The sequence below is a fragment of the Rhinoraja longicauda genome, chromosome 11 (assembly GCF_053455715.1).
Source record: "Rhinoraja longicauda isolate Sanriku21f chromosome 11, sRhiLon1.1, whole genome shotgun sequence".
Lineage (NCBI taxonomy): Eukaryota > Metazoa > Chordata > Chondrichthyes > Rajiformes > Arhynchobatidae > Rhinoraja > Rhinoraja longicauda.
Window position 1 is genome coordinate 1,818,116 of NC_135963.1, and position 27,684 is coordinate 1,845,799.

The window sequence follows — 27,684 nt, forward strand, 5'->3', positions numbered from 1 at the left end:
ACAGCCAGATATAAAAAAACACATTTTTTTCCACGAGTAGTAGTTCTACTCAATAACCAATGTCAGGTCTCTTTTTTGCTCTGGTTTATTTTCACCCACATGTTTGGACAGTAATGTTGTATCCTTATTGTTTTGATGTGGTTATGCTTTATTCTTTTCAAGACCAAGTGGACCCGTTGGGCCCACAACTCATTGGGTTGCCATTGTGACGTGGGAAAATGGCGCTTTTTTCTTAAAAAACCCATCTCAATGAAAATCGCGATTTTTCTTTAAAATTGTGTTTTTTTCTGCATTGGTCTAAAACCCTCCCCTCCCCTCCCTCACTCCATCCCTCAACCCCCCTTCTTCCCCTCCCACTCCCCCCTTCCCCTCCCACCCACCAGTCACCCACTCCATCCCCCCTGATCCCCCCCTCCATTCTTAGGGACTCTCCAGCGGCGTGGCCATTCCCGCCCGTCGGGTTTCCATGGTGACGTGGAACATGGAGGTATTACTGCGCATGGGCGGCTGACGGGCACAGCAAATAGAAAAGGGATTTATCAAAGTTTAAAATGTGAATAACAAAATATAACAATTTGAACGTTAATAGGATTTCTTGATGCAGGAATTTTCAACATTAGCATCATTTCCCCTTTTTACAACAGGAAGGAGTTGTCGAAAATCGCCACAACAAATGGTAAGAATGCCGCCAAAAGGCTCATCGTTCTTTTTGCATAGATCTCAAAGAGTTCTGTCCACCACTTCAAAACTCTCCCTCCTAATCATCGGGCACTCAATCCAAACAATCAGTCTCACACTCCTGATCAAATGAACCATGTTGGAGTTCTTCTCAATGTTGCACATTGTATTATCGGTCACTTCGGTGGGTATCTTGAATCGAGAATGTGCAGTTCTTCCACCAGGCATTAATGTAGCTGCTATACCAGAGGATGCTACAGCAAAAGCAACATCAACTTGACCTCGAACTTGAGAGGATTAAATTGGTGAGAATTGTTTTGCTCATTCCTGCTGGTGTATCAATGAAAAACATTGAAGGAACATTCCTTTCCAAACAGCTGAACACATGGTCATACACTGCTCTTTGCTCAGTTGAGGCTTCTTCTCTTCAACAAATCACTGTTGTTCAGGTCTATTGTACTGCAATTCACTCAGCAATTCTGGATTGTCACCATCAAGGTTCATCCTTCCATGTCTTGGTAGTGGCACATGAAAGTATCCTCGTGCCTTGTTGTAATTCACAAGCTTGTCTACAACAGAGCCTGATCATGATGCCTCTCATCAATCATAATATTTGGATCATCGATTGTTCTCCGTTCTCTTTGAAGGTAATCTTCAGACATTGAATTCTTGAAGCGATCCCATAATTGTCGAGAAGTGTTGATCTCAGCAATCGTCAGCAAAACAAACAAATCTCTCATTGCTTCGGGGAGTCTTGTCCGCTCAGCATCTTCCATCGTCTGTTGCCAATAGTCGTCAGTTTGCAACAAACCTCTTTCTATGCAGACGATTTTGAAGGAAGGAAGAATATGTCCGTCATGTGTTCTCGATGAATCGAAGGATAGTGACCCTTTTATGTGATGGAGAAGCAGTCTCAAGTAATAGAGGTCACATCTTGGAGAAATGATATACACTCGTCCCAGAACGTTGGTTTCAAAAATACCTGGAAGATCTTCCACTATCTTCCCAACCTTCCTTCTTTGCCATTTCTTATTGTTCCATGTGTAAAACCGTGGTACATCAGCGTAGTGCAGTGTTTTTGCAAATTGATCTTGAGAACACAATTCCATGAATTCAGTTAAAGTTGTTCTCGTGATATTCTCATTTCTCACCAGCATCGACTCTGATGACGACTTGTTCTTGTGGTAGATGTACCTGGAGTCAAATGACAGCGGGGCGTCTCTCATGAGTTGGAAATCCAAGGATTGATCCCACTGCTTCCGACAGACCAATGTACCTGCCAGTAAAGTACTGTGCAATTTCGTCATCCCTGTTAACTCCAAAATCTGCTTGATCACTCCCCTTCAAGGTGTACTTGAACACGTATTTGACCGACTTTATAGAGGAGCATATCTTAATGTTGATGTAACATTTGAACAACTTCAAGAGTTGAGCATTACAGGGCACCACCCATTCAGAAGTAATAGGTTGATCCCGGTGTTCTTCTTGATGTCCCTGAAATCCTCCCATATCCGGAGATCGCCTCCTGTTCAGAGGATGTGACTCATCTCCACACCTTGTGCTTACGATAAATGGCTTCGGGAATCTCTTTCTGCATCTTCCATTCTTCCAACATGGAGAGGTGAGGTCACAGTATGGTTCATGAACAGACCTCCCAACATTTGGTTTTACAAATTCATAATTTTGAGGTCCAAAATTTAGAATTTGACATCAAATACAACTTTGCAACTAATGCAACTTTTCAGTTAAAAAAAGCATGTACGCCAAATGCGCATATGCGTTGTGCTACATTCATGTGTGAAAAATGACTATTTTTTCCAACAGTCTGTAGTTCTTGGACTACATGTACAATGTCAGGCCTATCATGAATATATTCTGGTATTTATAGAAAGGTTATTGAACAGAAATGCTTTTTACAACAAAGAAAAATTTGTTTTTTTTTGGTTTTTCTATTTTGGTTTTTCCGTACACATCCCAATTCTCTTGGTATTGAATAAAAGAACAATGGTCATAAAATGTATGACTAAGTTATGAAGAAAGAGTTTCATTTAAAACTGCACATACCTAATTTCATTGAAGACATACTTGCTCCAGTGGTCTTCAACAGCAAATCACAACGGACCGTCAGGCGGCAAGGCGAGGACCGCCGGAAGGTGAGGTGAGGCGAGGCCCGGGGAGTTGCGAGGCGAGGCGAGGCCCGGGGAGCGGCGAGGCGAGGCCCGGGGAGCGGCGAGGCGAGGCCCGGGGAGCGGCGAGGCGAGGCCCGGGGAGTGGCAAGGCGAGGCCCGGGGAGCGGCAAGGCGAGGCCCGGGGAGCGGCAAGGCGAGGCGAGACGAGGCCCGGGGAGCGGCAAGGCGAGGCCCGGGGAACGGCGAGGCCCGGGGAATGGCGAGGCCCGTGGAGCGGCGAGGCGAGGCCCGGGGAGCGGCAAGGCGAGGCGAGGCGAGGCCCGGGGAGCGGCAAGGCGAGGCCCGGGGAACGGCGAGGCCCGTGGAGCGGCAAGGCGAGGCCCGGGGAGCGGCGAGGCGAGGCGAGGCCCGGGGAGCGGCAAGGCGAGGCCCGGGGAACGGCGAGGCCCGTGGAGCGGCGAGGCGAGGCCCGGGGAGCAGCGAAGCGAGGCGAGGCGAGGCCCGGCCAGGCAAGGCCCGGGATACGGCGAGGCAAGGCCCGGGAAGTGGCGAGGCGAGGCCCGGGAAGGCGAGGTCCATGGAACGGCGAGGCGAGGCCCGGGGAGCGGCAAGGCGAGGCCCGGGGAGTGGCAAGGCGAGGCGACGCCTGGGGAGCGGCAAGGGGAGGCCTGGGGAGCGGCGAGGCGAGGCCCGGGGAGCGGCAAGGCGAGGCCTGGGGAGGCGAGGCGAGGCCCGGGCTCGCTGCGAGGCGAGACCCGGGCGGGCGGCGAGTCGAGGCCCGGGCTAGCTGCGAGGCGAGGCCCGGGCTAGCTGCGAGGCGAGGCCCAGTGAGCGGCGAGCCTAAGTGAGGCGAGGCCCGGAGAGCGGTGAGGCAAGGCGAGGGCCGGGGAGCGGCGCGGCAAGGCGAGGCGAGGTGAGGCCCGGCGAGGCAGGGGCCCGGCAAGCGGCGAGGCCCGGCGAGCAGCAAGGCCCAGCGAGGCGAGGCCCGGCAAGCCGAAGCCCGGCGAGCGGCGAAGTGAGGCCCGGTGAGCAGAGAGTCCTGGCAGGTGGCAAGGCAGGGCTCGGCGAGCGGCGAGGTAAGGCCCGGCGAGCGGTGAGGTGAGGCCCGGGCCAGCGAGCTGACTCGAGGCCCAACGAGCTGCAAGGCCCCACAAGTGTAGCGGCGAGAGAGGCCTGGTGAACGGCGAGGTCCGACCCAGACTGGGCTGAGCGAGCGGCGAGGCCAGGCAAGAGGCGTGGCGAGGCGGGGTGGGGCAAGCGGTGTGGCAAGTGTCAAGGCATGTGTTTTCCGGAAAAATGTGAGGCAAAATCGGAATGGCAGAAATGAAATAAGAAGGCGGAGGCTTTCTGCCAAATTCAGAAGGGCTCGCAGGTCTGCATGACCTCGGAGGTCCTCCTCCTTCTTGGCATGATATTAAAAAGAGATAGGTATTGATCAGGTGAGGGGAGGGGGCATAAAGGTGGTGGAGAGGGGATGGAGTGTGTGAGTGGGGTTCTTTACAACAACCGTAACACAATTTCAGTTTATTTAGGGGAGGTTTGGGGGAGTTTTTAAGGGGGGTTATCTTTAACAGCACAGCAGCAAATAAAATCTTTATACAAAAACTCTGTTTGTTCCGGAACTACAGCCAAAACGGTACATGATAGCACGGCAATTTTATGCCCACCTTGCGTCGTCCCATTTTCTTATTGGAAGAAGTTTCATCGAAATAGGTGTTCTTTATGAAGTTATTCACATTTTAAAGTTTAAATCTATCTCCTAGGGAGGAGGGTGGAGGGGGGGGGAGGAGAGGGGCTGAGAGAGGAGGGGGGGGGAGGGAGGGCAGATGGAGGGAGGAGGGGGGAGGGAGGGAGGGAGGGAAAGGAGGGGGAGGGAGATGGGGGAGGGAGAGGAGAGGGGGGAGAGGAGAGGGGGGGAGAGGAGAGGGGGGGAGGGAAGAGGAGTGGAGGGAGGGTGGAAGGGGAGGGAGGGAGGAGGGGGGGAGGAAGGAGGGGGAGGGGGGGAGGTGAGGGGGGGAGGAGAGGGGAGAGGAGAGGGGAGAGGGTGGAGGAGAGGAGAGGGGGAGGGAGATGAGAGGGGGAGGGAGAGGAGAGGGGGGAAGGAGAGGAGAAGGAGGAAGAGGAGAGGGGAGAGGAGAGGGGAGGGAGAGGGGTGAGTGTGAGGAGAGGGGGAGGGAGAGGAGGGGGAGAGGAGGGGGGGTGGAAAGGGGGGAGAGGAGAGGGGGGAGAGAGGAGAGGGGAAGAGGAATGGGGAGAGGAGTGGGGGAGAAGAGAGGGGGGAGAAGAGAGGGGAAGAGGAATGGGGAGAGGAGTGGGGGAGAAGAGAGGGGGGAGAAGAGAGGGGGGAGAGGAGGAGGGGTGGAGAGGAGAGGGGGAGAGGAGAGGGGGGAGAGGAGAGGGGGAGAAGAGAGGGGGGAGAGGAGAGGAGAGGAGGGAGGGCAAGGAAAGGGGGGAGGGAGAGGAGAGGGGGAGGGAGAGAGGAGAGGGGGAGGGAGAGGGGTGAATGTGAGGAGAGGGGGTGGAGAAGAGGGGGGGAGGAAAGGGGGGAGAGGAGAGGGGGGAGAGGAGAGGGGGAGAGGAGAGGAGAGTGGGGAAGAGGAGTGGGGGGGAAGAGGAGTGGGGGGAGAGGTGTGGGGGGGAGAGGAGTGGGGGAAGAGAGTGGGGGGGGAGAGGAGACGGGAGGGGAGGGGAGGGGGAGATGAGAGGGGGAGAGGAGAGGGGGGAGAGAGGAGGGGTGGAGAGGGAAGTGGGGGAGAGGAGAGGGGGTAGAGGAGAGGGAGGGGGAGTGGAGGGAAGGGAGGGAGGAGGGGGGAGAGGGAGGGGGGAGAGAGGGAGGGGGGAGAGAGGGAGGGGGAGGGGGGAGAGGGAGGGGGAGAGGGAGGGGGAGGGGGAGAGAGAGGGGGGAGAGGGAGGGGGGAGAGGGAGGGGGAGAGGGAGGGGGAGAGGGAGGGGGAGAGGGAGGGGGGAGAGGGAGGGGGGAGAGGGAGGGGGGAGAGGGAGGGGGGAGAGTGAGGGGGGAGAGGGAGGGGGAGAGGGAGGGGGGAGAGGGAGGGAGAGAGGGAGGGGGAGAGGGAGGGGGAGAGGGAGGGGGGAGTGGGAGGGGGGAGAGGGAGGGGGAGGGAGGAGGGAGAGGAGAGGGGGAGGGGAGAGGAAGAGGAGAGGGGGAGAGGAGAGGGGGAGGGGGGAGAGGGAGGGGGGAGAGGGAGGGGGGAGAGGGAGGGGGAGGGGGAGAGGGAGGAGAGGGAGGGGGGAGGGAGAGGGAGGGGAGGGGGGAGGGAGGGGGGAGAGGGAGGGGGGAGAGGGAGGGGGGAGGGGAGGGGTGAGAGGGAGGGGGGAGAGGGAGGGGGAGAGGGAGGGGGGAGAGGGAGGGGGGAGAGGGAGGGGGGAGAGGGGAGGGAGGGAGGGGAGGGAGGGGGAGAGGGAGGGGGGAGAGGGAGGGGGAGAGGGAGGGGGGAGAGGGAGGGCGGAGAGGGAGGGGGAGAGGGAGGGGGGAGAGGGAGGGCGGAGAGGGGGAGGGGGAGAGGGAGGGGGAGAGGGAGGGGGGAGAGGGAGGGGGGAGGGAGAGGGAGGGGGGGAGGGAGGGGGGAGAGGGAGGGGGGAGAGGGAGGAGAGGAGAGGGGGAGAGGAGAGGGGAGAGGGAGGGGGAGAGGGAGGGGGGAGAGGGAGGGGGGAGAGGGAAGGGGGGAGAGGGGAGGGGGGAGAGGGAAGGGGGGAGAGGGGAGGGGGGAGAGGGAGGGAGGGAGGGGAGGGAGGGGAGAGGGAGGGGGAGAGGGAGGGGGGAGAGGGGGGGGGGAGAGGGAGGGGGGAGGGGTGAGAGGGAGGGGGGAGAGGGAGGGGGGAGAGGGGAGGGGGGAGAGGGGAGGGAGGGAGGGGGAGAGGGAGGGGGGGAGAGGGGAGGGGGGAGAGGGAGGGAGGGGGAGAGGGAGGGGGGGAGGGAGGGGGAGAGGGAGGGGGAGAGGGATAGGGAGGGGGGAGAGGGAGGGGGGAGAGGGAGGGGGGAGAGGGAGGGGGGAGCGGGAGGAGAGGAGAGGGGGAGAGGAGAGGGGAGAGGAGGGGGGAGAGGAGAGGGGAGAGGAGAGGGGAGAGGAAGAGGAGAGGGGGGAGGGAAGAGGGAGAGGAGAGGGAGAGGGGAGAGGGGGAGAAGAGATGGGGGAGTAGAGAGGGGGTGAGAGAGATGGGATGGAGAGGAGAAATGAGAGGGGGAGAGGAGAGGGGGGAGAGGAGAGGGGGAGGGAGGGGGAGAGGGAGGGGGGAGAGGGAGGGGGAGAGGGGAGGGGGGAGAGGGAGGGGGAGAGGGAGGGGGGAGAGGGAAGGGGGAGAGGGGGGAGTGGGAGGGGGAGAGGGAGGGGGGAGGGGGAGGGGGAGGGGGGGAGGGAGGGGGGAGGGAGGGAGGGGGGAGAGGGAGGGGGGAGGGAGGGGGGAGAGGGGAGGGAGGGAGGGGAGGGAGAGGGAGGGGGAGAGGGAGGGGGAGAGGGAGGGGGGAGAGGGAGGGGGAGAGGGAGGGGGGAGAGGGAGGGGGGAGAGGGAGGGGGGAGAGGGAGGAGAGGAGAGGGGGAGAGGAGAGGGGAGAGAAGAGGGGAGAGGAGGGGGAGAGGAGAGGGGAGAGGAGAGGGGAGAGGAAGAGGAGGGAGGGAGGAGGGAGAGGAGAGGGGGAGGGGAGAGGAAGAGGAGAGGGGGAGAGGAGAGGGGGAGAAGAGATGGGGGAGTAGAGAGGGGGTGAGAGAGATGGGGTGGAGAGGAGAGATGAGAGGGGGAGAGGAGAGGGGGGAGAGGGAGGGGGGAGGGGGAGAGGGAGGGGGAGAGGGAGGGGGAGGGGGAGGTGGGAGAGGGAGGGGGGAGAGGGAGGGGGAGAGGGAGGGGGGAGAGGGAGGGGGGAGAGGGAGGGAGGAGAGGGAGGGGGGAGAGGGAGGCGGGAGAGGGAGGGGGGAGAGGGAGGGGGGAGAGGGAGGGGGAGAGGGAGGGGGAGAGGGAGGGGGGAGAGGGAGGGAGGAGAGGGAGGGGGAGAGGGAGGGGGGAAAGGGAGGGGGGAGAGGGAGGGGGAGAGGGAGGGGGAGAGGAGAGGGGGAGAGGAGATGGGGGAGTAGAGAGGGGGTGAGAGAGATGGGGTGGAGAGGAGAGATGAGAGGGGGGAGAGGAGAGGGGGAGAAGAGAGGGGGAGAGGAGAGTGGGGAGGAGAGGGGGGAGAGGAGAGGGGGGAGAGGAGAGGGGGGTGAGGAGAGGGGGAGAGGGGAGGGAGGAGAGGGGGGAGAAGAGAGGGGGGAGGGGAGAGGGGAGAAGGGGGGGGTGGGGAGAGGGGGGGAGGGGAAATGGGGGAGGGATGGACAGGGGCGGGGAGAGTAGAGACGAGGAGAGGGGGAGAGGAGAGGGGGGGAGAGGAGAGGGGGAGAAGAGAGGGGGGAGAGGAGAAGGGGGGAGAGAGGAGGGGTGGAGGAGAGGGGGAGAGGAGAAGGGGAGAGGAGAGGGGAGAGGAGGAGATGAGAGGGGGGAGGGGGAGATGAGAGGGGGGAGAGGAGAGGAGAGGAGAGGAGAGGGGGGAGAAGAGAGGGGGGAGAAGAGAGGGGGAGAGAGGAGAGGTGGAGAGGGAAGTGGGGAGAGGAGAGGGGGGAGAGGGGGAGGGGAGAGGAGAGGGGGGAGAGAAGAGGGGGGGAGGGGAGGGGGGGGAGGAGCGGAGGCGGGGGAGGGGAGAGGGGGAGAGGAGAGGGGGGAGAGGAGAGAGAGGAGAGGGAGGGGGGAGGCAGGAGAGGAGAGGGGGAGAGGAGAGGGGAGAGAAGAGGGGAGAGGAGAGGGGGGGAGAGGAGAGGGGGGGAGAGGAGAGGGGGGAGAGGAGAGGGAGGGAGGAGGGAGTGGAGGGAAGGGAGGGAGGAGGGGAGGGAGGAGGGGGGAGGGAGGGAGGAGTGGGGAGGGAGGAGGGGGGAGAGGGAGGGGGGAGAGGGAGGGGAGGCAGGAGAGGAGAGGGGGAGAGGAGAGGGGAGAGAAGAGGGGAGAGGAGAGGGGAGAGGAGAGGGGAGGGGGGGAGGGAGAGGAGAGGGGGAGGGAGAGAGGAGAGGGGAGGGAGAGGAGAGGGGTGAATGTGAGGAGAGGGGGAGGGAGGGAGAGGAGGGGGTGAGGAGGGGAGAGAGGAGGGGGGGAAGGAAAGGGGGAGAGGAGAGGGGGAGAGAGGAGAGGGGGAGAGAGGAGAGGAGAGTGAGGAAGAGGAGTGGGGGAGAGGAGTGTGGGGGGGAGAGGAGAGGGGGAGAGGAGAGGGGGGAGAAGAGATGGGGGAGTAGAGAGGGGGGAGAGAGATGGGGTGGAGAGGAGAGATGAGAGGGGGGAGAGGAGAGGGGGAGAGGAGAGGGGGAGAGGAGAGGGGGTGAGGAGAGGGGGGAGAGGAGAGGGGGGTGAGGAGAGGGGGGGGGAGGAGAGGGGGTTGAGGAGAGGAGAGGGGGGAGAGGAGAGGGGGGAGAAGAGAGGGGGGAGAAGAGAGGGGGGAGGGGAGGGGGAGGGGAGAGGGGGGGTGGGGAGAGGGGTGGAGGGGAGATGGGGGAGGGGAGAGGGGGGGGACAGGGGCGGGGAGAGTAGAGACGAGAAGAGGGGGAGAGGAGATGGGGGGAGAGGAGAGGGGGAGAGGGGGAGAGGAGTGGAGGAGGAGGGGGAGAGGAGTGGAGGGTGGAGGGGGGTCAGGCGCTGCGCGAATGCGGGAGGGGTTTGGGCGCAGCATGTCCGCCTGGTCTAATTAGTCTGACCTTTAGCTGCTCGGCGGTGGCTCCGAGGCTGAGTGGTGAAGGAGTCGCCCGTGGCTGAGAGCGGCAGCAGCAGGAGGCGGTGATGATGCTGAGCGGCAGCTGGAGGCTCAGCAGGAAGAAGCAGCGGCTGCTCCGGGGCTGAGCGGTGAAGGAGACGCCCGGAGTTTAGTGCGTCAGCGGTGATGGCTGAGCGTGGGCTGGAGGCTCAGCGGCGTCGGCAGAAGCCCAGGGGTTAGAGCAGCGGCGGTGATGGCGCGGCGAGGGCTCCGGGGCTCTGCGAGGCGGCAGCGATGGAGACGCCCGGGGTTTGGAGCGGCAACAGCGTCGGTGATGGCGGGGCGGGGAGCCCAGGGCTCAGCGAGGCGGCAGCGATGGAGACGCCCAGGGTTTAGAGCGGGAGTGGCGCCATGATGGAGACGCCCGGGGTTTGGAGCGGGAGTGGCGCCATGATGGAGACGCCCGGGGTTTGGAGCGGCAGTAACGCTCCCCCCACTTGGGCCGCGGAACCAAACGGGCGTCTGGCGGGAAGTGGGATGAGGAAAATGACGACCTTCCCCCCCAACTGCGCATGCGCAGTCACCCGGCGGCCATCTTACATAAGTGTAGGTGCTGGTCTGGCAGCCATCTTAGATGAGGACCAGCCCCAACTGCGCATGTGCTGGTTTTTAAAACCCTTAAAATGTGAATAACACCAATTTCAATAAAACGACCATTTTTACCATTAAAGTGATGACGGTGTGTAAGGTGGGCCTAAAATTCTCACGCTATCGTGTACCGTTTTGGCTGAAGTTCAGTCACAAACAAGATAACAAACGAGAGTTTTAGTATATACATTGTTAACTGTATTGTTGTGTTGTCATTTGTGAGCAGTGCACCAAGGCACATTCCCTGTATGAATACATTTATTCATTCATTCATTCAATAACAAGAATGTCTTTCCTCAAATTAGGAGACCAAAACTGCACACAATATTCCAACAATATTCCAGGTGCAGTCTCACCAGGGCCCTGTCCACAGCAGTAGGACCTACTTGTTCCTAAACACAAATCCTTTCGCAATGGAGGCCAACATACCGTTTGCTTTCTTCGCTGCCTGCTGTACCTGCATACTTACTTTCAGTGACTGATGTACAGAAACCCAGGTCTTGTTGCACCTCCCCTTTTCCTAAACTGACACCATTCCACTGATAATCTGCCTTCCTGTTCTTGCCACCAAAGTGCATAACCTCATATTTATCTACATTATACTGCATCTGCCATGCATCTGCTCAATCACCCAACCTATTCAAGTCACCCTGCAGCCTCATGGCATCCTCCTCACAACTCACACTGCCAGCCCGCTTTGTGTCATCCACAAACTTACATATAGAAACATAGAAAATAGGTGCAGGAGTAGGCCATTCGGCCCTTCGAGCCTGCACCGCCATTCAATATGATCATGGCTGATCATCCAACTCAGTATCCCTTGGAGATGTAACATTTAATTCCCTCATTTAAATCGTTAATATTTATTGGAGATAATGGGGCCCCAGCACTCTGCCTTGCGGCACCCCATTAGTCACTGCCTGCCATTCTGAAAAGGATCCATTAATTCCTACTCTTTGCTTCCTTTCTGCCAACCAGTTCTGTATCCATGTTAATATATTATCCCCAATAATTTTGCATACTAATCTCTTGTGTGGGACCTAGTCAAAGGCTTTTCGAAAGTCCAGATACACCACATCCACTGAGTCTCCCTTAGCCATTGTCCATGTTACATCCTCAAAAAATTCCATAAAATTAGTCAACCATGCTGACTTTGACCGTTCCTGTCACTGCTTCCAAATGTGCTGCTATTACATCTTTAATCATCACAATGACCGTTTACGTGGCCACAATCAAATAAGGAGCAAAATCTCACTGAAAGTGGTGAGGACAGACAAGACCAACACCCTACCTCAGGGAAACGCTTGCAAGTGTAGTCATAACCATACCAGGGAACGCCCATCACAAGCTTCCTGGAGCCAACGCCCAGTTTAATGTAGTCGGAGAGACCTGAAAGGACAGATTGGTGAGGTTGGGTCCCAGTTATTTCAGCGATACGCGCCCACTGATGTGTCGTCGGACGTACCTGTTAACACGTGCTGGTAGGGAGAGCTTGGCGTTGCAACACAACCTTCCCGCATGTCATTGTCAATATTAAAGGATTCAACAAAGAACAAGTCAATTGCGTATGAAATCGCCAAAAAGTCAAAACATCTTTCATTCTTGCAGTTCGGACTCCAAGGCACATTAAAGGAGACCTAAAGAGAGCAAAATAAACAAGAATCCAATTGTACATTGCCATTTACATTAGCTCCCGTCACTATTATATGTTTAGTTTGGAGATGCGACATGGAAACAGGCCCTTCGGTCCGACGAATCAATGCTGACTAGTTGAGTTTAGTTTATTATTATCACGCAGCAAAAAGCTTTTTTATTGCTTACTATCCAGTCACCAAAAAGACAATGCATGACTACATGTATTATTGCAACATTTAAGAAACATTTAGATAGGCACATGGATAGGGTAGGTTTAGGGGGATATGGGCCAAATGCAGGCAGGTGGGACGAGTGTAGATGGGGCATGTTGGTCGCTATGGGCAAGTTGGGCCCCAAGGCCTGTTCCACACTATAACTCCATATCTCTTGCCGAAGAGGAGAGGGGGGATGAGGGTGTGATTGTGGTGAAACTTGTCCTTGATGATGCTGGTGGCCTTGCCGAGGCAGCATGAAGTGCGGGTGGTGTCCATGAAAGGGAGGTTGGTTTGCATGATTGTCTGAGCTTCGTCCACAACTCTCTGGAATTTCTCGAGGACTTTGATTGAAGCTGTTCCTCAAACCTGCTGTGAAACACTGTTAAAAAATGCTTTCTATGGTGCATCTGCAGAAGTTGGTGAGGGTTGTTGGGGACATGCCAAACCTCCTAAGCTTTCTAAGGTAGAGACGTAGCTATGCTTTCTTGGCCATGGCTTGATGTTCTATGTTATCCCAGTTTTGCATCCACTCCCTACACATTAGGGGCAATTCACAGAAACCAATTAAACTACAAACCCTCACGTCTTTGGCGTGTGGGAGGAAATTGGAGCATCCGGAGGAAACCCATGTGGTTACTGGGAGAATGTGCAAACAATAGACAATAGGTGCAGGAGTAGGCCATTCGGCCCTTTGAGCCAGCACCAAAATTCAATATGATCATGGCTGATCATTCTCATTCAGTACCCCGTTCCTGCCCATACCCCCTGACTCCACTATCCTTAAGAGCTCTATCAAGCTCTCTTGAATGCATTCAGAGAATTGGCCTCCAATGCCTTCTGACGCAGAGAATTCCACAGATTTACAACTCTCTGACTGAAAAAGCTTTTCCTCATCTCCGTTCTAAATGGCCTACCCCTTATTCTTAAACTGTGGCCCCGGTTCTGGACTCCCCCAGCACTGGGAACATGTTTCCTGCCTCTAACGTGTCCAACCACTTAATAATCTTATATGTTTCGATAAGATCCCCTCTCATCCTTCTAAATTCCAGTGTATACAAGTCTAGCCGCTCCAGTCTTTCAAGGCAGTTCCGCCATTCCGGGAATTAACCTAGAAAACCTACGTTGCAAGTCCTCAATAGCAAGAATATCCTTCCTCAAATTTGGGTCCAAAACTGCACACAGTACTCCAGGTGCGGTCTCACTAGGGCCCTGTACAACTGCAGAAGGACCTCTTTGCTCCTACACTCAACTCCTCTTGTTATGAAGGCCAACATTCCATTGGCTTTCTTCACTGCCTGCTGTACCTGCATGCTTCCTTTTAGTGACTGATGCACTAGGACACCCAGATCTCGTTGTACGTCCCCTTTTCCTAACTTGACACCATTCATATAATAATCTGCCTTCCTATTCAAAGTGGATAACCTCATACTTATCCACATTAAACTGCATCTGCCATGCATCCGTCTACTCACACAACCTGTCCAAGTTCCTCACAGTTCACACTACCACCCAGCTTTGTATCATCTGCAAATTTGCTAATGGTACTTTTAATCCCTTCATCCAAGTTATTAATGTATATTGTAAATAGCTGCGGTCCCAGCACCGAGCCTTGTGGTACCCCACTAGTCACTGCCTGCCTTCCTGAAAGGGACCCACTTATCCCTACTCTTTTGTTTTCTGTCTGCCAACCAATTTTCTATCCATGTCAATACCCTACCCCCAATACCATGTGCTCTAATTTTGCCCACTAATCTCCTATGTGGGACCTTGTCGAAGGCTTTCTGAAAGTCAAGGTACACCACATCCACCGGCTCTCCCCTGTCAATTTTCCATGTTACGTCCTTAAAAAACTCCACGTAGACAGCACCCAAGGTCAGGATGGTACCGGGTGCCTGGTGCTGTGAGGCAGCAGCTCTGCCAGCTGTGCCTATGTGCTGCCCTATATGTTTTTTTATGAGAAATCCCTTCTCTGTATTGGTTAAGAAGAGTAACTCAGCAGGTCATGCAGCATCTCTGGTGACATTTCTGGTCAGACCCTTCTTCTGGAACAACGCAGGGCGATTGATGCAGAAAAAGACACAAAGTGCTGAAGTAACTCAGCCGGTCAGGCAACATCTCTGTGGATAGGTGACGTTTCAGGCCGGAATCCTTCAGGATGGTTGGCGTGGTAGGACGGGGGTGGAAGAAAGCAGCAAAGGAGGTGGGGTCCTGGCAAGTGAAAGATGTTTACATACAAGTGAGTTGAGAGGATGGGGGAGTGAGGTAATTAGCGGATAGATAGACAAAGGCCAGAGATCCATGTTCTCTATAGAATCAGCCTAACCCGCTGAGCTACTCCAACACTGAGTCATTCAATGATCATACTGTTGGATTGTAAGGTACCTGGATGGAATATGAGGTGCTGTTCCTCCAGTTTGCAAACAAAAAAAAAGCTTATTTTATGCAATGAGCATCATATTGGAACGCAAGGCTTGAACCTTTGGCTTTTTTTACCTGACATCCAGGTAAGTTATCACGGATATAGGACGTAACTTGTATCACCACCCGGGTCAATTCATGATAATTCCAAGATCCTTTGTTTAATTTTTCCTTGAAATCTAAATTGATTCCATCCGCTTTGTAAGCTTGCACAAGTTCTACTATGAACTGCATCCAATATCCCATCAATATCTTGTCTGTCAAGTGAGCCATCTCTATCTCTGCTGAAGAAAGGGAAAGAAAGGACAGAGTTTAGACAGCTCTACGATCAGAATGGGCATGTTACAAGGCAGATTACAGACATCAACAAGGAAGGAGGATTCAGATTGAGTTTGCTCCTCAGCGTTTCTTTTAAGGGTGTGATGGGAGGCTGTGGTGGAGGCAGATAGGATACTGGGTTGAAGAGGCTTTTGGGATGCAGGGAGATGGATCACGTGCAGGCAGAGGACATTAGTATAACTTGGCATCATGTTCAACCCGGACATAGTGGGCCAGAGGGCCTGTTCCTGTGCTGTACTGTCCAGCATTCTGTGTATACAGTTTGGAGACCATCCCAGAATGCTGCATCGATGAATTGTGTGCCTCTTCCTCAGAGAACATAGAACATAGACCAGTACAGCACAGGATGTTTGTGCCGAACACAATGCCAAGTTCAACTAATCTCATCTGCCTGCAATTGATACATATCCCTCTATTCCCTGCACTTCTTATCTAAAATCCTCTAGAACACCACTATCATATCTGCCTCCATGAGCTGGCAATGCATTCCAGGCCCTTGCCACGCTCCATATAAAAAACTTGCCCCCGACATCTTCATTGAACCTTCTCCCTCTCACTTTATAGCTGTGACATTAATCTATATTTCGATTGGGCCAACCAAATTGGTAACATTGCTGAGGAGGAGGATTTCCTGGAATGTATACAGGATGGGTTTTTTAAACCAATATGTAGAGGAACCGACTGGAGGCCCCCGGCAATCCTAGACTGGATATTGTGCAATGAGGAAGTTGTGCAGGAAAATAACTGCAGATGGTGGTTGCAAATCGAAGGTATCACAAAATGCTGGAGAAACTCAGCGGGTCAGGCAGCAGGTCGAGACTCTTCTTCAGACTGATGTCAGGGGGGCGGGACAAAGAAAGGATATAGGTGGAGACAGGAAGACAGTGAGAGAACTGGGAAGGGGTGGGGTAGAGAGGGACAGAGGAACTATCTACAGTTGGAGAAGTCAATGTTCATACCACTGGGCTGTAAGCTCCCCAAGCGAAATATGAGGCGGTGTTCCTCCAATTTCCAGTGGGCCCCACTATGGCACTGGTGAAGGGCCATGACAGAAAGGTCAGACTGGGAGTGGGAGGGGGAGTTGAAGTGCTCAACCACTGGGAGATCAGGTTGGTTAAGGCGGACTAAGTGAAGGTGTTGAGCGAAATGATCGCCGAGCCTGCGATCCTGTTGTGCAAGGCCCCTTGGGCAACAGTGACCATTATATGGTGGAATTCTGCATTAGGATGGAGAGTGACACGGTTAATTCAGAGATTATGGTCTGAACTTGAAAAATGGGGACTATGAAGGTACGAGATGGGAATTGGCTGGGATCGACTGGCAAATTATACTTGAAAGGTTGTCAGTGGAGATGCAATGGCGAAGATTTAAAGACTGTTTGGACGAACTACAGAAATTGTTCATCTCTGTATGGCGAAAAAAATAAATCGGGGAAGGCGGCTCACGAGGAAAGTGAAGGATAGAGTTAAAGCCAAGGAAACTGGCCAGAAGAAGTGGCAAACAAGAGGACTGGAGGAAATTTAGAACTCAACGGAGGAGAACAAAGGGGTTAATTAAGAGGAGGAAGAAAGAGCATGAAAGAAAGCTTGCGGGGAATATAAAAACTGACTGAAACAGTTTGTTTAGGTACGTAAAAAGGAAAAGATTAGCGAAGACGAATGTAGGTCACAGATAGGTGAATTTATATTGGGAAACAAGGAAATGGCAGAACAGTTAAACGAGTACTTTCGTTGTTGTCACAAAAGGAAGACACAAACAATTTCCCAGAAATACTAGTCGACCGAGGATCGAGAGGAACTGAAGGGAATCGACATTAGTCAGGAAATGGTGTTAGGTAAACTGTTGGGACTGAAGGCAGATAAATCCCCAGGACCTGATGGTCTGCATCCCAGAGTATTCAAGGAGGTGGCCCAAGAAATCGAGGATGCATTGGTGATCATTTTCCAATATTTTCTAGATTCTGGATCAGTTCCTGTGGATTGGAGGGTAGCCAATGTAACCACATTTTAAGAAAGGAGAGAGAGAGAAAACAAAGAATTTTAGACCATTTAGCCTTACATCAATAGTGAGGAAGATCCTGGAGTCAATCATTAAAGAAATTATAGCAGCGCATTTGGAAAGCAGTGACGGGATCAGACAAAGTTAGCATGGATTTATGAAGGGGAAATCATGCTTGACTAATCTTTTGGAATTTTTTGAAAATCGAAGTCGAATGGATAAGGGAGACCAAGTGGGTGTGGTGTATCTGGACTTTCAAAAAGCCTTTGACTGGGTCCCACACAAGAGATTAGTGTACAAATTTACAGCACATGGTATTGGGGGTGGGGTATTGACATTGATAGAGAACTGGTTGGCAGACAGGAAGCAAAGAGTGGGAATTAACGGGTCCTTTTCAGAATGGCAGGCAGTGACTAGTGGGGTGCCGCAAGGCTCAGTGCTGGGACTCCAGTTTTTCACAATAATTATTAACAATTTTGACGAGGGAATTAAATGTAACATCTCCAAGTTTGCGGATCACACAAAGCTGAGTGGCAGTGTGAGCTGGGAGGATGCTATGAGGCTGCAGGGTGACTTGGATAGGTTGGGTGAGTGGGCAGATGCATGGCAGATGCAGTATAATGTGGATAAATGTGATGTTCTCCACTTTGGTGGCAAGAACAGGAAGGCAGATTATTATCTGAATGGTATCAGATTAGGAGAAGGGGAGGTGCAACGAGACCTGGGTGTGCTTGTACATCAGTCACTGAAAGACCATTTGGTAAACAATGTCTGTGCTGAACTTGAAGCAATACAAGCTGTTATCTATCTGCACATAATCTATATCTATACAATCCCTGAATATCCATGTACGTATCCCTAAGCCCGTGACATCAGGCCCACAAACAACTTACTGAAATGGCCGAACAAGTCATTTGGATCAGGGGTATTTATATGACCAAGAATTTATGTTGTCCACAACTTGTGAAGGAACCTGGAAAAAAAAAGAACTGAAGAGGCTGGTTTGTCAAAAAAAAGGCGCAAAGTGCTGGAGTAACTCATCGTTGGAATGCATGGATAAGTGATGCTTCGGGTTGTGACCTTCCTTCAGACTGATTGTGGTGGACGTAATGCTGGACCAGAGGATGGGCAGGACAAACCCTAATGAGTAGATGTGGGTGAGAGGGGTTGTGATCGACAAATGGCCGACAAAGGGCAGAGATGAAAAAACAAAAAGCATCAGATAAGAACGGAAGAAGTGTGAATTGTGAAGCCAAAGCAAATAATATCGGTGGGAGGGTTGGGGGAAGAGAGAAATGGATGTGCAATCAGGTGGGACATGGGGAAGGGAGAGGTGAGAGACTGGATAGGCGAAGAGGGGGAGATTTATGGATTTATGTGTGGTCTTACTCTAGAAATGGAGGAAGCCCAGGCTAGAAAGGTCCGCATGGTTCTGGTTGATTACTGACCAAACACCTCATAAGTGGTTATCTCGCGCAGGTCGGAGTGAGTAGAGTAGTGATTAAATTTTGAAGTGGGCCTTTTTGACCAAGTTGAGGAGATCTAGTTGCTCAATCCCCTTTTTAAATGACTGAACATTGGGAGCGGCACGTGTGGTGGCATATTCCATTCCCTTATCGTCCTTGGGTAAAGGGAATATTGGTAGCAATGTTTATTGAAATTTAGCGAGTTGATGATGTAGGGATCAGTATTTTGTCTTGTTTCATGGCAGTTGGTGCTCTGGGATGATGGAAATCTGATGGCGTGATTTTGTGAATCTCCTTGTAAATTGCAATAAATCTTAGACTGATTCTGCGGAGCTCTAGGGTATCCCATCCGAGAGAAGACAGCATATTATTCACGCTTGATTTGCGCTTGTGGTCATTACATACAAAGCAAGCTGCTTGGCATTGTACTTTCTCTAGGGTCATCTTGGTGTTGGTGTTGAAAGGATCCCACACAGCTCCACAATACTCCAATTTGGGCCTGACCAAGGACTTGTAGGCATTCTCATTGACGGGTGTACTACATATGTGAACATTTCTTTTAGAAATTCTTTTAGAACATTTCTTTTAGAACAAAGCTTTTTTAGGTATGTAAAGAGGAGAAAAATAGTCAAGGCAAATGTGGGTCCCTTGAAGACAGAAGCGGGGGAATTTATTATGGGGAACAAGGAAATTGCAGACGAGTTGAACCGGTACTTTGGATCTGTCTTCACTAAGGAAGATACAGGCAATTTCCCAGATGTTCTAGTGGCCAGAGATCCTAGGGTGACGGAGGAACTGAAGGAAATCCACATTAGGCAGGAAATGGTGTTGGGTAGACTGATGGGACTGAAGGCTGATAAATCCCCAGGGCCTGATGGTCTGCATCCCAGAGTACTTAAAGAGGTGGCGCTAGACATTGTGGACACGTTGGTGATCATTTTCCAATGTTCTATACATTCAGGATCAGTTCCTGTGGATTGGAGGGTAGTGAATGTTGTCCCACTTTTTAAGAAAGGAGGGAGAGAGAAAACGGGAAATTATAGACCAGTTAGTCTGACATCAGTGGTGGGGAAGATGCTGGAGTCAATTATAAAAGACGAAATTGCGGAGCATTTGGATAATAGTAACCGGATTGTTCCGAGTCAGCATGGATTTACGAAGGGGAAATCATGCTTGCCTAATCTTCTGGAATTATTTGAGGATGTAACTAGGAAAATTGACAGGGGAGAGCCAGTGGATGTGGTGTACCTTGACTTTCAGAACGCCTTTGACAAGATTCCACATAGGAGATTAGTGGGCAAAATTAGAGCACATGGTATTGGAGGTAGGGTACTGATGGATAGAAAATTGGTTGACAGACAGAAAGCAAAGAGTGGGGATAAATGGGTGCCTTTCAGAATGGCAGACAGTAACTAGTGGGGTACCGCAAGGCTCGGTGCTGGGACCGCAGCTATTTACAATATACGTTAATGACTTGGATGAAGGGATTAAAAGTACCATTAGCAAATTTGCAGATGATACAAAGCTGGGTGGTAGTGTGAACTGTGAGGTAGATGCTATGAGGTTGCAGGGTGACTTGGACAGGTTGTGTGAGTGGGCAGATGCATGGTAGATGCAGTTTAATGTGGATAAGTGTGAGGTTATCCACTTTGTTGGTAAGAATAGGAAGGCAGAGTATTATCTGAATGGTGTCAAGTTAGGAAAAGGGGACGTACAACGAGATCTGGGTGTCCTAGTGCATCAGTCACTGAAAGGAAGCATGCAGGTACAGCAGGCAGTGAAGAAAGCCAATGGAATGTTGGCCTTCATAACAAGAGGAGTTGAGTATAGGAGCAAAGAGGTCCTTCTGCAGTTGTACAGGGCCCTAGTGAGATCGCACCTGGAGTACTGCGTGCAGTTTTGGTCTCCAAATTTGAGGAAGGATATTCTTGCTATTGAGGGCGTGCAGCGTAGGTTTACTAGGTTATTTCCCGGAATGGTGGGACTGTCATATGTTGAAAGACTGGAGCGACTAGGCTTGTATTCACTGGAATTTAAAAGGATGAGAGTAGATCTTATCGAAACGTATAAGATTATTAAGGGGTTGGACACGTTAGAGGCAGGAAACATGTTCCCAATGTTGGGGGAGTCCAGAACAAGGGCCACAGTTTAAGAATAAGGGGTAGGCCATTTAGAACTGAGATGAGGAAAAACTTTTTCAGTCAGAGTTGTAAATCTGTGGAATTCTCTGCCTCAGAAGGCAGTGGAGGCCAATTCTTTGAATGCATTCAAGAGAAAGCTAGATAGAGCTCTTAAGGATAACGGAGTCAGGGAGTATGGGGAGAAGGCAGGAATGGGGTACTGATTGAGAATGATCAGCCATGATCACATTGAATGGCGGTGCTGGCTCGAAGGACCGAATGGCCTCCTCCTGCACCTATTGTCTAAGAAGGCCGAGAGTTCTATTTGCTTTGTTAGACATTTGACTAATATGCGTCGCCCAACTTAAATCTTTGCTTAATTCGACTCCTAGATATGGGTGATGGTCGACAGCAAGCAATGTATGGCTACCCATGTTTTGTTCTAATAAAAGTGGTTTAGTCTTGTGTGAGACATGCGTGGTGTGACATTTGGTTGTATTGAATGACATCTGCCAGGTTTTTCCCCACTCACAGAGAGCATCCAGATCCTTCTGTAAGAACAAGCTGTCTTCTGGTGTTTTAATTTCTATAAATTATGGCATCATCTGCGAAGAGTCGAACTCTGGACAAAACTGCGTTTGGAATGTCATTGATATACAGTAGGAAGAGCAATGGACCCATGGCAGTCCCCTGTGGCACACCTGATGTCATAGGAGCTTCAATAGACGTCTCTCCCTCCGAGAGAACTCGCTGGTGTCTCCTTGTCAAAAAGATCTCAATCCATTTTAAGAGGTTGCCGTCTATTCCTACATGGTTGAGCTTGTGCAGGAGCTGCTTGTGGGGAACCTTATCAAAAGCCTTACTGAAGTCTAATATAATCAGGTCAGTCTGACCCTTGTTGTCGAGTGACCTGGTTAGGTCATCGATGAGTCCCGCCAGTTGGGTTTCACATGATCGACCCTGTCTAAAGCCATGTTGGTGATTTGTTAGTACTTTGTGGAAGTCAATATGGTCCATAATATGTCAGTGGATTATATGTTTGAGAATCTTGCATGGTATGGAGTTCAGTGAAACTGGCCGATAGGATTTATAGATGGGGAATACGAGTTAAAATAGTTAGCAACTGGGAGATCCAGTAGGCCGAGGCGGACCGAGCGCAAGTGTTTGGCGAAATGGTCACCGAGTCTATGCTAGTCGAGCAGATGGTTCCCCCCCTGACCAGCGTGGGTTTTCTCCGAGATCTTCGGTTTCCTCCCACATTCCAAAGACGTACAGGTATGTAGGTTAATTGGTTTGGTAAATATAAAAATTGTCCCCAGTGGGTATAGGATAGTGTTAATATGCGGGGATCGCTGGTTGGCACGGACCTGGTGGGCCGAGAGTGCCTGTTGCTGTGCTGTATCTCTAAACTAAACAGTGGATGGAATGAAATGTGCTGAGATGCCGACTAAATTCAGCTCCACACCCGTGTTAATTAACCCTTGGATCTTTGATAGTATTCACTCACTCATCTGTGGTAAAATGAATTACCTTTAAAGACAAGTCTAATGTTATATAAATGGGCGATACAGTAGATGTCATCTTCCACCTCATCAGTCACTACAATCGTTGTAATCTTCGACCAGTGATATTGCGCCCAGTCATTTTTATCAAGGTGAAATGTAAAGACCTGGAATAAAAATAAAATTGTCATCTAAATTAAGAAGTAACAATCTCCTGCAATTATATATACAGAAATATCTGCTCTCAGACCCTGAAGAAAATTAAGGGCCGCTGGTGGACAGATTTAGCCTGCAGATGATGTTGGTGGTACTTTTTGGTGCAATCCTGAATGATAGAGTGTTGCCTCACATCATCAGAGTCTTGGGTTCGATCCTGACCTTGCGTGCTGTCTTAGAAACATAGAAAACAGGTGCAGGAGTAGGCCATTTGGCCCTTCGAGACAGCACCGCCATTTAACATGATCGTGGCTGATCATCCAAAATCAGTATCCCATTCCGGCTTTTTTCCCTTTACACTTTTTGTACAGATTTGTACAGATTTTTACAACTCTGGGTGAAAAAGGTTTTCCTCATCTCAGTCCTAAATGGCACATCCCTTATTCTTAAAATGTGCCCCTAGTTCTAGACTCCCCCAACATGGGGAACATTTTTTTTGCATCTACCCCGTCCAACCCTTTAAGAATATATATGTTCCGACAAGATTTCCTCACATCCTTCTAAACTCCTGTGAATACAAGCCCAGTCGACCCATTCTTTCATCACATGTCAGTCCCGTCATCCCGGGAATTAAGCTGAACCTCAATAGCACTCCCTCAATAGTAATAATGTCCTTCCTCAAATTAGAAGACCAAAATTGCACACAATACTCCAGGGTTGGTCTCACCAGGGCCCCGTTCAGTAGGACCAACTTGCTCCTAAACTCAAATCCTCTCGCAATGAAGTCCAACATGCCAATAGCTTTCTTCACTGCCTGCTCTACCTGCATGCTTACTTTCAGTGACTGATGTACAAGTACACCCAGGTCTCGTTGCACCTCCCCTTCTTCTAATCTGACACCATTCAGAAAAAAATCTGCCTTCCTATTCTTGCCACCAAAGTGGATAACCTCGCAATTGTCCACATTATACTGTATCTGCCATGCTTCTAACCACTCACCCACCTATCCAAGTCACCCTGCAACCTCATAGCATCCTCCTCGCAGCTCACACTGCCACCCAGCTTTGTGTCATCTGCAATCTTGGAGATGTTGCCTTTAATGTCCTCGTCTAAATCATTAATATATACTAGTTCTACATGTTCTAGAAACATAGAAAATAGGTGCAGGACTAGGCCATTCGGCCCTTCGAACCTGCACCGCCATTCAATATGGCGCCAAGATGAAATGTTCCATACCAGGAGATGTCCTCAGTCTTTAGGGAACGGAGGTTCCCCTCTTCCATCGTAGATGAGGCCTTCACTAGGGTCTTCTCGATATTCCGCAACTCCGCTCTTACTCCCCCCACCCAGTCGTAACAGGGACAGTCCCCTTTGTCCTCACCTTCCACCCCATCAGCCGTCGCATTCAGCACATCATCCTCTGACATTTCCGCCACCTCCAACGGGATCTCACCACTAGCCACATCTTTCCATCTCCCATCCCTTTCCGCCTTCCGCAGAGACTGTTTCGTCTGCAACTCCCTGGCTAACTGATCCCTTCCCACCCAAACCACCCCCTCCCCAGGTACTTTTCCAGGTGTGGATTCCTATAAATCGGTGAGACCAAGCGAAGATTCGGCAATTGTTTCGCCTCTGCTCAGTCTGCCTAAACCAATATGATCTCCGGATTGTGACACGCTTTAATTCCCTCTCCCATTCCCAAATTGACCTTTCTGTCCTTGGCCTCTTCCATTGAGGAACAGCACCTCATATTTTGCTTGAGCAGCTTACTATTTATGGTATGAATGTTGACTTCTCTAACTTCATGTCATCCTTGCTTTGCCTCCCTCTCCATTCCTCCCCATCCCAGTTCTCCGACCAGACTGACAGTCCCTGATTACATTTTATCTCTGTTTGCTTTGTAGTTACCTTCTCCTAGCTAACACTGATCTATTCTACATTTTGCTTGATGTCCACCCCTTTGATGTCTAATTCTCACACTTTACACTTCCTTATCTGTGCATCTCCCTCTCCCCTGACTCTCAGTTTTAAGAAGTGTCTCGTCCCGAAACAGGGTACTGATTGTGGATGATCAGCCATGATCACATTGAATGGCGATGCTGGCTCGAAGGGTTGAACGGCCTACTCCTGCACCTATTGTCTATTGTTTATTGAAATGTCACTCATTCCTTCTCTCCAGAGTTGCGGCCTGGCCCACTGAGTTACTCGAGAATTTTGTGTCTATCTTCGGTTTAAACCAGCATCTGCAGTTCCTTCCTACACATTGTGCATTGTAAGTCGGATGCCCATTTAAGATGGGCAAGAGTGTTGTGTTGCCTCAGAGATTTGTGAATCTTTAGAATGCTTTATTGCAGAGAGCTCACATCGTTCATTAAACTAGATTAGCCAGGATCGGAACGAAAAGCAGAAAAGCAGAACAGTCCACCTACTTTTGCTCCCATTGCCCATGTTATGTTCTGGTGTCCACATGACTAGAATATAGAACAGTACAGCACAGGAACACATTATCTACGATGTCCATACCGAACATGACGCCAAGTTGATCTATCAGTTTCCCATCAAATCTTTTTCCTCTCAACTTGAACCTATGCCCTCTAGTTCTTGATTCTCCAACCCAATGCGACATCCTCGTAAAGCGTCACTGCACTCTTTCCAACTGAAGAGATAAAAGGCTACGCAGTGCCTTTCACCTCATCACTCACCTCAACTTGGGGATCATGGCTTGGCGAGACGGGTTTGCACAAAGATTCATTCTCACATTTACAAATATCCTTGCTCGTGACGATGTTTTGGATCCACAATGTGTTTATGACCAAACTCAGTACTGATTCCAGTCTCCATCTCATCCTCTGTCTGACTCTGCCAGACCTGTTGCAGCCAGTGTTTTATATATGGTAATCCACTGAGAATGAAACCTCCTATCTCTTTCTAGCTCTCTCTCTCAATCTCTCTCTCTGTGCAAGTGGCAACAATGGAATATTGACGTAAGGTTCACGCAATCAAATGTAACTTTGCAGGAACAGTGATTTTGTCTCACACATTATCTACGATGTCCATACCGAACATGACGCCAAGTTGATCTATCAGTTTCCCATCAAATCTTTTTCCTCTCAACTTGAACCTATGCCCTCTAGTTCTTGATTCTCCAACCCAATGCGACATCCTCGTAAAGCGTCACTGCACTCTTTCCAACTGAAGAGATAAAAGGCTACGCAGTGCCTTTCACCTCATCACTCACCTCAACTTGGGGATCATGGTATGGCGAGACGGGTTTGCACAAAGATTCATTCTCACATATACAAATATCCTTGCCCGTGACGATGTTTTGGATCCACAATGTGTTTATGACCAAACTCAGTACTGATTCCAGTCTCCATCTCATCCTCTGTCTGACTCTGCCAGACCTGTTGCAACCAGTGTTTTATATATGGTAATCCACTGAGAATGAAACCTCCTATCCCTTTCTAGCTCTCTCTCTCAATCTCTCTCTCTGTGCAAGTGGCAACAATGGAATATTGACGCAAGGTTCACGCAATCAAATGTAACTTTGCAGGAACAGTGATTTTGTCTCCTCTCCTGTAGCCTTGAACAAGTCAGCATTGACTCCCTCTTTCATCTAACCAATATTCAACTCTAAGATACTAATCCCCTTCCCTCATAGACTCGGACAAAGTTTGTCCACAATTGGATTTGATTTTCACCCTCCTCCACCATTTACACCTCTCCACACTAACTGAGGCAATAATAAATATCGATGACCAATAAGTATCTGACGTGAATTGGTTAAAAGATACCAATCACGTTATTCCCTTGATCATGTATCTGTACACTGTGGATGGCTTGATGGTCTCATGTATTGGCTTTCTGCTGACTGGTTAGCACACAACAAAAGCTTTTCACTGTACCTTGGCACACATGACAATAAACTAAACTCAAAACAGTAGAAGCTATCTTTTTTTTCAAGTCAGCCAGCAAGCTTTATATCTGTGCTTTCAACTACTTGCAATTTAGGTATTCAAGCGAAAATAATGAGGCAGTGCTTTTACAGCTTACTAATAACAAGTATTTAACGTTGTAGGAAGGAATTACAGATGCTGGTTTAAACCAAAGATAGATACAAAATGCTGGAGTAACTCAGCGAGCCAGGCAGCATCTCTGGAGAGAAGGAATGGGTGACGTTTTGGGTCAAGATCGTTCTTCCAGACTGGAGGTTGTTCAGAACATGTTGACACCATCTTGGTAACTTTCTCACCTCCTGGCGAGTGCCATGAAGCCGTCAAGAGAGTACCCGGCAGGGTGGAGGAGGGGCCTGCGGTGGGTGTTGGAGGTCAGATGGGCTGGCTGTGGGTGCCTGAGAGCAGACATGCCACATGGGTGCCGAAAGGCAAATAAAGACGATCCATCGAGGTGGCGGGGGGTGGGGGCGCGTGGTGTGGAGAACAAAGAGGCACCCAGTGTGGCATGGGGCTGCCAAGAACAAAAGAGGGACCATTGGCAACTAAATGGAATAACTTTGTAACTTTGTTAGCGCATTATATGTGGCGACTCTGTGCACACTTATACATGGAAAACAAAGGATCTCACTGTGACATGTCATATGTGATAATAAAGTATCATTCATTCATTCAGCTCACTGTTACCATTGGGAAGAAGGTGCAGGAGACTAAAAACAGTGACGTCCAGGTTCAAGAACAGCTTCTTCCAAAACAACCATCAAGCTCTTGATCACTGAACAACACTAACCTCAGCAACTGTGATCTTCTGTGGACTGTGTCCATGGTTGCACTACTAACTATGAGTTTTGGGCTGTTATGTTTACCTAGTATTACTTATTAAGTTATTATACTTTTTATTATATTAACTGAAGGTAGCAATATGACTCAGAGTTGACGCAGTGTAGCATGAGAAAAGTTAAAGATACAATGCATGGTGACCCTATTAAGTTAAAAGTAATGTTCTCATAGTGTAGGTACATTACTAGATGTGTGGGAAGGAACTGCAGATGCTGGTTTACACCGAAGATACACACAAAATGCTGGAATAACAGTGGATAAAGCAGCATCTCTGGACAAAAGGAATGGGTGATGTTTCGGGTCGAGAGCCTTCTTCAGACTGAGTCAGGGGCGAGGGAAACTAGAGGTATGAAAAGGCACAAAGAACAAATGAATGAAAGGTATGAAGAAAACAAACCAAAACCAGCAATGATGATCAAGGACAGGTGGAGTCCTCAATGGTCCATTGTTCACTATGGAAAAGGTGAAAACGAGTAGATGCAAACAGTGAAACTCAGGAGGAAGACAGTGAAATTAGGACAACTAGGGTGGCGGTGGGACGGAGTGAGAGGGAATGCAAAGGTCTTAAAATGAGAGAAATAGATATTCATGCTGCTGGGTTGTAGTCTGGGTTGGGCACTGAAGGTGGTGGGTATATGGAACAAGCTGCCAGTGGTGGCGACTGAGGCAGGTCTGATATCAACATTTAAAAGGCATTTGAACATGTACATGGATAGGGTAGGGTTAGAGGGAAATGGGTTCAATATAGGCAGGTGGGACTTGTGTAGAAGTGCTACCTTGGTCGGCATGGTCAAGATGGGCCTGTTTCCATGTTGTATGAATCTGTGACTGTCTATGACCCTAAATGCAGAGAAGCGGAGACGCGGGAA

General features: G+C 51.0%; 1 protein-coding gene across 4 annotated transcripts in view; it reads right to left on the reverse strand.

Moving 5' to 3' along the window:
• Positions 1-27,684, reverse strand: part of LOC144598228 (di-N-acetylchitobiase-like) — a 37,355-nt gene that overhangs the window by 3,711 nt on the left and 5,960 nt on the right. Inside the window, exons 1-5 of one of the 4 annotated variants that reach the window (XM_078408117.1) lie at positions 21,895-21,925; positions 17,672-17,751; positions 14,517-14,725; positions 11,639-11,810; positions 11,465-11,562 (exon numbers count right to left, since the gene is read on the reverse strand). In XM_078408117.1, the coding sequence (XP_078264243.1) occupies positions 11,465-11,562; positions 11,639-11,810; positions 14,517-14,714 (468 nt within the window). In that variant the 5' untranslated portion in view covers positions 14,715-14,725; positions 17,672-17,751; positions 21,895-21,925. Of the gene's footprint in view, positions 1-11,464; positions 11,563-11,638; positions 11,811-14,516; positions 14,726-17,671; positions 17,752-21,894; positions 22,058-27,684 lie in introns of those variants that run through there. The other 3 variants (XM_078408115.1, XM_078408113.1, XM_078408116.1) reach the window with 3 other exon arrangements.